Source organism: Oncorhynchus clarkii, chromosome 12 (assembly GCF_045791955.1).
Source record: "Oncorhynchus clarkii lewisi isolate Uvic-CL-2024 chromosome 12, UVic_Ocla_1.0, whole genome shotgun sequence".
NCBI classification, from domain to species: Eukaryota; Metazoa; Chordata; class Actinopteri; order Salmoniformes; family Salmonidae; genus Oncorhynchus; species Oncorhynchus clarkii.
In genome coordinates, this window is record NC_092158.1 from 19,644,451 (window position 1) to 19,656,529 (window position 12,079).

At 41.6% G+C, this 12,079-nt stretch overlaps 1 protein-coding gene across 3 annotated transcripts in view; it reads left to right on the forward strand.

Annotated features, from left to right (window-relative positions):
- Window positions 1-12,079, forward strand: part of LOC139422852 (NAD(P) transhydrogenase, mitochondrial-like) — an 81,248-nt gene that overhangs the window by 27,648 nt on the left and 41,521 nt on the right. For all 3 annotated transcript variants that reach the window (XM_071174266.1, XM_071174267.1, XM_071174268.1), the window contains 4 exons: window positions 1,999-2,132; window positions 2,394-2,585; window positions 2,851-3,004; window positions 5,714-5,875. In XM_071174266.1, coding sequence (XP_071030367.1) covers window positions 1,999-2,132; window positions 2,394-2,585; window positions 2,851-3,004; window positions 5,714-5,875 — 642 coding nt within the window. The remainder of the gene's footprint in view (window positions 1-1,998; window positions 2,133-2,393; window positions 2,586-2,850; window positions 3,005-5,713; window positions 5,876-12,079) is intronic.

Below are 12,079 nucleotides of genomic sequence, written 5' to 3' on the forward strand. Positions count from 1 at the left end.
ACACTCTAGGGGGGATGGTAATGAGACGCGTAACATAACTCATGTAAATTATAATTGTGACAAAGTAAAAGTGTGAACGTAATAACCAGGACAACTGAAATAATACCGTCAAACTCAGGGTTTATTGTAAAACACACGGTAATGGGGGGGGAGCAGGAAAAGGGGCTGAGCTGGACCCAAGGAAAGAAACAAATATGCAAAAACACCCCTAAGATAGACTAGCCTATTTCAACAACAGCTAACTAACTAACCAAAAATACAGTGGGTGGTCCACCCAGTTCTAACTAGTGTTTTTAACAAAGTTTACCTACGGGTAGTGTATGCCCATGGGCGACTTGTCTTGGTTTCCCCTTTTCCCTCCAGCAAACACCATAAGCAAAAACAATACTCACAGGAGATGACAAAGTGCTATGGAGGTGCTCAAACAAAAGAGAGGTTAATTAATACACAGAGAGCGAGCGAAGAACCGAGATCTACAAACATGGCATTTACAAAGAGATTGAGCTAGAAATCTATATAGAGCAGAGATCTACCAACATGGCATTACAAAGAGATTGTCCTCTCCTGAAATCTACAAAGAACAGCGATCTACCAACATGGCATTACAAAGATTGAGCTACTGAAATCTATCAAGAGCAGAGATCTACCAACATGGCATTACAAAGATTGAGCTCTTGAACAAACAAATGATGGGGTTTTTAAACCATGGGGAAGGAACTGTGAAAGGGTAGGAAACAGGAGGAGGTGTGTCTTCTGATTGATGGGTTGATTGTTGACTGATTGGGGAGTAATGATTTTCACCTGTGAGGGGAGAAGGAGAGAAAAGAAACACACAGGATACACACAGACACAGGATACCTGTATCCGTAACACAACAAAGAGACCAACGATAACCATGAAGGAGCTGCAAAGCTCCACAGCGGAGATTGGAGTATCTGTCCATAGGACCACTTTAAGCCGTACACTCCACAGAGCTGGGCTTTGGCCACAGAGCTGTGGCCAGAAAAAAAGTCTTCCAGAGATTTGAGACTGGGACGGAGGTTTACCTTCCAGCAGGACAATGACCCAAAGCATACTGCTAAATCATCACTCGAGTGGTTTAAGGGGAAACATTTAAATGGCACGGAATGGCCTAGTCAGAGCCCAGACCTCAATTCAATTGAGAATCTGTGGTATGACTTAAATATTGATGTACACCAGCGGAAGCCATCCAACTTGAAGGAGCTGGAGCAGTTTTGCCTTGAAGAATGGGCAAAAATCCCAGTGGCTAGATGTGCCAAGCTTATAGAGACATACCCCAAGAGACTTACAGCTGTAGTTGCAAAATGTGGCTCTACAAAGTATTGGCTTTGGGGGGAGTGAATAGTTATGCATGCTCAAGTTTTCATTTTTTTTTTCTTTGTTTCACAAGAAAAAATATTTTTGCATCTTCAAAGTGGTAGGCATATTGTGTAAATCAAATGATACAACCCCCCCCCAAATCCATTTTAAATCCAGGTTGTAAAGCAACAAAATAGGAAAAATGCCAAGAGGGGTGAATACTATAGTTATGAATGACATTCTCCTCTCCACTGACTTCATGTGCCCTAGGGCATGTTGTCCTGTCCCCTATACTAATGCTACTGTCCTGTTGGTTGGAGAGACCGACTCCTTTTGTCTGGTTGACATCAGCCTACCCTAGCCTGATCAGTACTGATGTCTTCTGTTCTGACCAGTTCGATATGATTTTGAAAGAGTTTCTCTGTGTTCTCATGAGATCTGTTGACTTGAAAGCTAGTGTAAACATCAGAAGAGACCTGAAAACATTGCCTAGCGTAAACCGAGAATAACAAACTGCAATTTGTTTATTTTCCAGGGTTAGATTCATTGTCATTTAAATCCATATTTGAAGACTTTATTGTACAAAAGGCTGAATAGAGGTCAGCTGCTGATAGAGCACCCTGTTGGTACTGCAGACAAGACCCCTTTTGTCAACATGGTGATGTGTCCTGTCGCCAGGTCGCAAGGCTCCCATCCTGATCACCAAGGATATGGTGGAGAGCATGAAGGATGGCTCTGTGGTGGTGGACCTGGCTGCTGAGGCTGGAGGAAACATCGAGACCACGGTGCCTGGAGAACTGTCTGTACACAAGGTCAGATGGGCCTGTCCACAGTCGCTTATCATTATTACCTTCAATTTCATTATCACTGTTTTCCCTTGTGATGTTGTGGTGAACCGGCTCCTTATTGTCAGTCATTTTGTTAGCTTCTGTGTTTGGTTTCCCTAGCACTGAAATCATACCACCAGGTCACCTTGTTGCAGTATTGTAATTCAGTCCCATTTTAACCGGTCAAAGTGAGAGTGCACAATTTTGGTCTTCAATAAAATAATGGCTTATGTGATTTGTTCTTAGGGTGTGACCCACATTGGCTTCACCGACCTTCCCAGCCGCCTGCCCACCCAGTCCAGCACCCTGTACTCAAACAACCTGACCAAACTCATCCGTGCCATCAGCCCATCTACTGAGGACTTCAACTATGAAGTCAAGGAGAAGTTTAACTACGGAACCATGGACCATGTCATCAGAGGATCTGTTGTCATGCAGGTGAATCATCTGGGTTAAATGGGTTTGGTTTCCTTGGTTATCTGTTTTTAGATAAGATTGGTTAATTATATCATGTTGAAGCTATACTCTCTAGTTCTACAGTTGACAAATTAAAATAGTCTTTGTTGATTGGTTTGTTTGGTGATAATGAAGTGTTTTGATAGTGTTTGGTGAAAAGGAAACTTTGATCTCAAATGTACATCCATGCATGGTTGACTTGTTTGGTTGGCGTTCTCTATGATTTCCACCTTTCTATCTGGTGCAGAATGGAACCAACCTCTTCCCAGCTCCTCTGCCCGATAACATCCCAGTGGCAGCCCCTCCCAAACCCAAGAGCAAGCAGGAGTTGGCTAAGGAGAAGGCTGCTGCCGTGTCCCCCTTCAAGGCTACCCTAACCACCGCTGGCATGTACACTGGAGGTGAGACACACCATTACTGACTGCCTAGATTGCTTCATTCATTTATACTTACAGTGCCTTTAGAAAGTATTCACAACCCTTGAATTGTTCCACATTTTGTTGTGTTACAGCCTGCATTTAAAATGGATTACATTTAGATGTTTTGGTCACTGGCCTACACACAATACCCAATAATGTCAAAGTGGGATTATGTTTTTCAAAATGTTTACAAATGAAAGGCTGATATGTCTTGAGTCAGTAAGTATTTAATACCTTTGTTAGGTCAAGCCTAAATAAGTTCAGGAGTTAACATTTTGCTTAACAAGTCACACAATAAGTTACATCGACTCAATAATAGTGTTGAACACATATTTTAGAATGACTACCTATCCTCTGTACCCCACATACAATTATCTGTAAGGTCTCTGTCGTGCAGTGAATTTCAAACACAGATTCAACCACAAACATCAGGGAGGTTTACTAATGCCTCGCAAAGGGCACCTATTGGTAGATGGGTAAAAATAAAAAGCAGACATTGAATATCTGTTTGAGCATGTTGAAGTTATTAATTAAATTATGGATGGTATATCAATACACCCAGTCACTACAAAGTCACTACAAAGATGCAAGTATCCTTACTAACTCGGTTGCCGGAGAGGAAGGAAACAGCTTAGGGATTTAATCATTAAGCCAATGCAATGGTGACTTTAAAGCCGTTAGTTTAATGGCTGTGATAGTAAACTGTAGTTACTCCACAATACTAAGCTAACTGACAGAGTGAAAAGAAGGAAGCCTGTACAGAATACAAATATATTACAAAACATGCATCCTGTTTGGCACTAAAGCCTCTAAAGTAATACTGCAAAAAATGTGGCAAAGCAATTAAACTTTTTATCCTGAATACAAAGTGTTATGTTTGGGGCAAATCCAATACAACACATTTACTGAGCTCCACACTCCATATTTAAGCATAGTGGTGGCTGCATCATGGATAAGGACTGCTTGTAATCATTAAGGACTGGGGAGTTTTTCAGGATAAAAATAAACGTAATGGAGCAAAGAACAGGCAAGATGCTAGAGGAAAACCTGGTTGTCTGCTTTCCACCAGACACCGGGAGATTAATTAACCTTTAAAGCAGGACAATAACCTTAGTACAAGGCCAATTCTACACTGGAATTTCTTACCAAGATGACAGTGAATGTTCCTTAGTGGCCGAGTTACAGATTTGACTTAAATCTGCTTGAACATCTATGGCAAAACTTGAAAATGGTTGTCTAACATTTATCAACAACCAATTTGACAGAGCTTGAAGAATTTTGAAAATAAAAATGGGAAAATATTGTACAATCCAAGGGTGCAAAGCTCTTAGACTTACCCAGAAAGACTCGCAGCTGCCAACGATGTATTGACTCAGGGATGTGAATACTTACGTAAATTAAGTCCTTTGTTTACTTAATTATAATGTAAGGGGATTAAAATGGCTGACATCGCAGAAAGCAGAGGATGCAGAACAACCCTGGCTGTCAGGATAATGGCCCCTAAACTGAGCGGTGTCATGAGTCTCTCTGAGCTCCTATGGTGGTCTCGCTCTCCTCACAACGACCTGGGTAAACAGGACTATGGCGGGGGGGTTAAAAGCAGCCCGTTAATGTTTTATTACCACATTCATTACATTGTTACGTTCTCTACTAACACACGCACAAGTCTTCTGCATATCTGACTTATGTGGGAAAGGTGAGCTGTGACCCCATTATGAGAGCAGCAACAGTCGTGATCAGACATAAAAGCTACTCTGAACAGAAATCCCTGCAGATTATTTATATTGGTTACAGACGAGGCAGGCAGGAACTTTCGTCTCTGTTCTGTTCTGGAATCACATCAAAGAGATCCAGAGAACACGTCCTTCTTCCCCAACAGTCAGATAAATGAGCCACAAACTGGGTTTACACGTAAATAAACACCCTGAGATTAACAAACGGGCACATTCATCTTCCTGTTCTTTCTTGAGTGAGTTTGCTCCGTATCTCCCTGCTGAAGCCAAGGAAGGTGCTGCTGGACCATCGTGAAGTCCTGACCACCGGATCAGCCATGCAAGAAGCCAGAGAGGAGGAGATCCCCTTTGAAATTAGGATTGGTCACCTAATTAGAGCTCAACCTAACCTAACATGCCCCCTCCCTCCCTGTCTCTCAGTCCAAACCACCACCAGCAGCCCCTTAGTGCCAGGAAACTGGGACTAATAAAATGTGGGATGTCGAGCCCTCCCTCCGCCTGCTGTGTCTGTCTGAAGTAGTGCTGTAGCTGTTTCCCACAGACACTTGCTCTGGTAGTGGCGACTGGAGACAGCAGGCCTGTAAACCCCGTTCACACGTTCCCCCAAGCAGCTCGTTTTAGGTTGGCTGTGGTCGGCGCGTCGTGTACCACCACCATACTTGGGTTGCTGTCTAATTGCGCCTAGATAAATTGCTAACGGCAACGTCTGTCTCTTGTCCTCACTTAAGAAAATTAGTAGACATCAGAAAGAGTCAGCATTTCTACTCTATAATGTCTAGTGTGCCTCATAGGACATGGCCTAATTAAATTCAACACCTTATGACGATCAATGATTATCATTTTATTTGTTTTTCTTGCATTTGAATTGTTAAAAAGCCCTTATCTATATTACATATGGACATTAGATATGTAGCATGGGCTAGTGTAAAGTTATTTTTTAACCCTTTGCCCCTCTCAGGTCTTGGCACATTGTTAGGCCTGGGCCTAGCTGCGCCCAATGCAGCCTTCACTCAGATGGTGACCATCTTCGGCCTGGCTACCATTGTGGGCTACCACACGGTGTGGGGGGTGAGCCCAGCCCTTCACTCCCCACTCATGTCCGTCACCAACGCCATCTCTGGTGAGTGTTTATGAATACTTCTATTAATGAAATGGACACAGTGCAAAGAAGACTACATTTTACATTTAGATTTAAGTCATTTAGCCAGAGCGACTTACAGTTAGGGCATTCATCTTAAGATGGCTAGGTGGGACAACAACACATCTGTCAGAACACATTTTTCCTCCAAGTAGCTATCAGCAAAGTCAGTGCTAGTAGAAAAGAAGTATAAATAAATATGAAAGTTGGGTGTGAGTGTTAGTTCACGAAAGGCAAGACTAAACATAGGCAAGTCATTATTTTAGTATATTTAGTGATGTATTTATAGATATGAAGGGAGGTAAACCAACTGATAAAAATGCATATATACCTACATTACATCACTTGGGATTTGGCTTCAAATGAGAATAAATCCAGTTTTTAAACTCAGATGTTTTTAATTTGATTTACTAGTCCATAAAAAGCATGCTGTCCAGAGGAGATTCCCTTACAGACGTGGAGGTTAAATCTCCCTCTACCTCCACACCTGCAGGTCCTCTCTTCTCGGTGATGAGTAAGACCTGGAGGAAACAGGAAATGATTCATGATCCTTGTAGTCTGGATGATTTAAAACGCTTCTACTCCAGAGTTGAGATCCGCTTCAAGCAACTGAAAGCATAGGTCTCAGGTTCCACTCTGAATATAGGCTAATAGATTATAGTAGATTAATCTGTAATTGAATATTTCTTTGTCTGTAAATAAAATAGAAACTGATTATTATGCTGATAAAATGGTAACTCAATGCTTTGATAATGCTGACAAGACATTTGATCATTACTCTGTCCTAGATGAAGAAGACATTAATTTGCGCACTGATGTCTGTGGCGTTATTCAGGGACGCAAACTAGTCGCCTTTCGGCGATATTCACCGTTTTGAATCCAAAATGGGTGACCTACGTGATTCGTGTAGCAAATGAGTGATGTGTGTTTGGCGCAATACTAGCTGCTGTATCCAAGGCTCAGCCAATTGTTTACATAACAGAATGCAGCGCAGCACACGATTGAAGAAGAGACAACCAACTTACTAGTTACAGCATCAGCGCACACTCTGGAAAGGCAGCTTGCCAGTTAACGAAGAGGTAGCTTTAGGTGAGAAGCCTGACCACGGAGACGGGGGTGAGAAGGTGATGAAGAATACTTCATGAGCTGTAACGGAAAAACTACTGGCATTTGTAAAGTTTGAGGTGATGGAGAAAGTGTGGTGGAACAAATATTAGCATTGTTAAACTTCTTAGGGATAGTCCCCTTTTTAATATTTTTTTGATTTTTAAATTTCGCCTAAATGACATTCCCAAAATCTAACTGCCTGTAGCTCAGGCTCTGAAGCATGGATATGCATATTCTTGGTACCATTTGAAAGGAAACACTGAGGTTTGTGGAAATGTGAATTGAATGTAGGAGAATATAACACAATAGATTTGATAGAAGATCTTTGAAATGCAAGAGAAAGGTCCCAGTTCTAGCCATCACTATGGATGTAATTATGATAGTGTCCACAAGATGGCAGGAGTGTATGTGCAAAGTTTCAGACTTTTAGTATGAAGTCCCCAGGTACATTTGTGCAAATCGTGAAGGAGACATTCATATTCCGTTTTTCTGCAAGAATATCGTATACTTGGACTTTGATTTAGCTTTCCAAGTATTAGTTATCGTATAAGTTCAAAATTTGCAAAACAACCAGTCTTTATAACTCTGAATATCCTTATTTTTTCCCAAATGAAAAGGCATGCTGTTGTACAAGGTTAGTAGCTACATTTGACTACTCCCGTAAAGCCCAGCTCATCTAGCTAGCGTTGTTTGATCCCGATTTGGTGCTTATTTGACAAAGATACAGTCGTTTGAGTGATGACCGCCCGCGTCATCGGCGTGCCATGGAGGTGTAGCTCTCTGACCAAATAAGTCTTGTTACCTTCTAGGTTCTCTGAGGAATAGATATGAACATGATTTGACTCGTTGAAACAACGTTTAGGGTGAGATTTTCAGATTCCTTTCTTTGCAAATTGAACGAGTACAAAATCGGTCGTGCATGCTCTCTGGATCTTTTTAGGATATGAAAAAAGGATTTTATCTAACAAAACATGATTTATCTAACACTTCATGTTATCTCTGGAACCCTTTGGATGATAAATCAGAGCAAGATTTCAGAATGTAAGTACACATTTGACCTTCAGAGGTGGATTTATCAAACCTATCACGAAGAAAGTGTTTTGTTGTTAGGAGCTTTCAAACAATAGCATGGCATTTTTTCACAGTAATAACTACTGTAAATTAGACAGTGCAGTTATATTAACAAGAATTTAAGCTTTCAGCTGATATAAGACACTTATATCTACCAACATTTGTTGTTTCTCTAAAATTTGCGATCTTGAGTACGCCTATCCTTAAGAAGTAACGTTATCTTGCTAGCTGGATCGAATTCTCCGTAGCTAGCCAGAGAAATGTTGAGCAACATTAGCCAAATCTGATCAAATAATTGAGTTAATGATGTGAAAATTAGTCAGACAGCTAATGTTAGCTAGCTAATGTTAGACAGCTAACGTTACAACATCAGATGAGCTAACATTAGTAACCTAACCACAACAAAAACAACATCTTTGGGCTACACTGCACATTATTACATTGTACACTTTCTGCCTATGAACATCGGTTCTACAATGTGCCAGCAAAAGTGAGAAAGAGGGAAGTGTGTTGTTGTGTTCCTTACACCTCTATAGTGGCATCCAGTTCAGCCAGGCCCAGCTCCAGCTACACTTGATCCCTGAATCCACTTTTTTAACAAGCAACGCCTCATTTTCACCTAATTCTCTCATTCTGAAAATGAACCACATACGGTAGAGGAAAAAGATTAGTTCGTAAGCTAGTTAACATTTCACACACATTGCCAGGGTCCAGTAAGAAATTAACGCGTTATAACTTGAGGAACGGTAAGGAGTTGTATACCAGTTAATACTATAGCAAATTGTTGAACTTGACAGTAACACATGTTTTTTTACTCAGTGAAAGTTATTTTTGTGCACTTGTTCGATGTCTGTAGTGGCCACTATAATAGTGCAAAAATAGAATGCCTGTTTGTTTCATTCTATTTCTACTTTAAGATGTTTTTCCCCCAAGTGCAATATTTATGTGTGTGGTCACAAGCTTTCTATTATGAAGGCTATCATGGCTAACTGCAATATTAGTGTATTGTTTTTTTTCTCAAGACTTGAGTGTCATTTTGCAGTAAAGTCTAGGCTACAAATAACATTGGATTGCTTTCTTTATATTTTTTAGCTGTGAGTTAAGTTCACACAAAGCACTTATTTTACACAGAGACTGATCATGTAGATCCTATTCTTTGTTTAATTAGTTAACCTGCATTTCCCCCTAGCAGGAATTTCAGTGCAAACCAAAAAATAAGTGTCACCTTTTTGGGCCTTCCCCAGTTTGCATCCCTGGTTATGAGTTGCCCCTTACCCTCTTTCTCACCCTCCACAACTACTTAATTAACATGAGAGGGTGTGTGTCCGTTCGCAGCATGTTGATTATTCTTGACAAGGGCGGAAGTGACAAGCTGGCTGTGGTATCTGGTACTTGGTTAAGCATTTCCTCGTTCTTCCCTTCGGCGGTAGGACAGTCGGTCACGACCGGGGTCTGGGTCCAGGAACCAGGAAAGACTTGGTTGTTAATGAGCCCATGGTGGCCCAACATTAAAGCCCCCTTCATGTCGCCACAGATGCCAACTTCAGAGAAGGCGTGATGGCGGCATCCAATGTAGCAATTATCTCCCTGGACCTACTGCACAGTTCCTGTCGACTGCTTTATTACGCCTCACTCTGCATGTTATTGCTGGGAATTACCAGGGATCTCACGATAAGATAGTATTTTTTACATTTTATTTCACCTTTATTTAACCAGGTAGTCCAGTTGAGAACAAGTTCTCATTTACAACTGCGACCTGGCCAAGATAATGCAAAGCAGTGCAACCAAAAACAACAACAGAGTCACACATAAACAAACGTACAGTCAATTACACAATAGAAAAATCAATGTACAGTGTGTGCAAATGTAGGGAGGTAGGCAATAAATAGTCCATACAGGCAAAATAATTACAATTTAGCATTAACACTGGAGTGATGTGGAGATGATGTGCAAGTAGAGATACTGGGGTGCAAAAGAGCAAGAGGTTAACAATATGGGGGTGAGGTAGTTGGGTGTGCTATTTACAGATTGGCTGTGTACAGGTACAGTGATCGGTAAGCTGCTCTGACAGCTGATGCTTAAAGTTAGAGGGAGATAAGGCTTCAGTGATTTGTGCAATTCGTTCCAGTCATTGGCAGTAGAGAACTGGAAGGAAATGTGGCCAAAGGAAGTTTTGGCTTTGGGGATGACCAGTGAAATATACCTGCTGGAGCGCGTGCTATGGGTGGGTGTTGCTATGGTCACTAGTGAGCTGAGATAAGGCGGGGCTTTACCTAGCAAAGACATAGATGAGCTGGAGCCAATGGGCTTGGTGATGAATATGAAGCGAGGGCCAGCCAACGAGAGCCTACAGGTCGCAGTGGTGGGTAGTATATGGGGCTTTGGTGACAAAATGGATGGCACTGTGATAGACTACATCCAGTTTGCTGAGTAGAGTGTTGGAGGCTATTTTGTAAATTACATTGTCGAAGTCAAGGATCGGTAGGATAGTCAGTTTTACGAAGGTATGTTTGACATGAGTGAATGAGGCTTTGTTGCGAAATAGGAAGCTGATTCTAGATTTAATTTTGGATTGGAGATGCTTAATGTGAGTCTGGAAGGGGAGATTACAGTCTAACCAGACACCTAGGTATTTGTAGTTGTCCACATATTCTAAGTCAGAACCATCCAGAGTAGTGATGCTGGTCGGGCGGGAGGGTGCGGGCAGCAATCGGTTGAAGAGCATGCACTTAGTTTTACTAGCATTTAAAAGCAGTTGGAGGCCACAGAAGAAGTGTTGTATGGCATTGAAGCTCATTTGGAGGTTTGTTAGCACAGTGTCCAAGGAAGGGCCAGATGTATACAGAATGGTGTTGTAGAGGTGTTCACGATAATTAGATGCTGGTATGGTAGTATTGTGATTCTCACAATACTATATGTATTACTGCAATTGTATTGCGATTTGATGTTCCAAAGATATTGCTCACGGTGTCTGCCGGTGTTGTATTGCTCTAAACTGGTCAGTGAGAACTCGTAATTTCTTCCCGATACCAGCGGAGTAAAAAAATCATACAGTAATTATTAGCTTCCATTCAGTCAGTGCATAAAACCGCTGCGCCAGGCCAAATGTATACACTCCTTTCATGAAACATCTTATCGCCTATTGAATCTTGGGCCTCCTACTTTACTCGTAACATTACTATAGCATTTCCTTGATTCCCTGGTAGGGAAGAGTGGGGGGAATTGTTTGAAAGTTGCATGCTCACTATTAGTAAGGGGAGACCGGGAGGAATTGTAACAGTCTTTATATTTATTATAGACATGTTTTGTGCAGTGGCGAACTGTGGCTATTGGACCTAGGCCTTCAGTGGGGAAAACAATTTGTCCAACACGTTGTAGCAAACAGAAACATAGAATCACTTAATGCCCCCAGCTGAATCAAACAGCCCTGAGGCTGATTCGAGCTTCAGGCTGCCACTCACACAGAGAGAACACCCCCCCCCCCACATAATGCTGCCAACAACTACAATTGTACCGCTTACGCAACTTATTTACCATCTGTTACCATCTGAAGATTATCTGAAGTGGTCTGGTGAGGGTGCAATTGTTGTTTTGTAAACCAATCGGTCATGCGATACATTCTTGTTTTTTTTTTCTAGTTTTCTTAGCCTAACGCCCTCACTATCACCAACAGTGACACGTCAAAGGATGCTGAAAGGGACAGTGACCTTAATACCAGCGCTCTCAATGTAGGAGAGTGCACTTTTAGGGAGACACATAGGGCTGCTAGAAAGACATCAGTCACACACAGCATGAGGTTAAAGGATAAGCAGTCATTCACTCACATAAAAGGCCAGTAGGTCCCAAAAACAAAAACACAACCATTAGGCTAAGCATTTCCCAATCAAAATGGACAACTATTACTTCCCCTTGCAAAAAACATATTAATGTTCAGCACGCAAAGTAACCGGTGATCTAAAGTTTAATTAAAATGCAACAATGTTTCACACACAAGTTATTTTCAAAGAG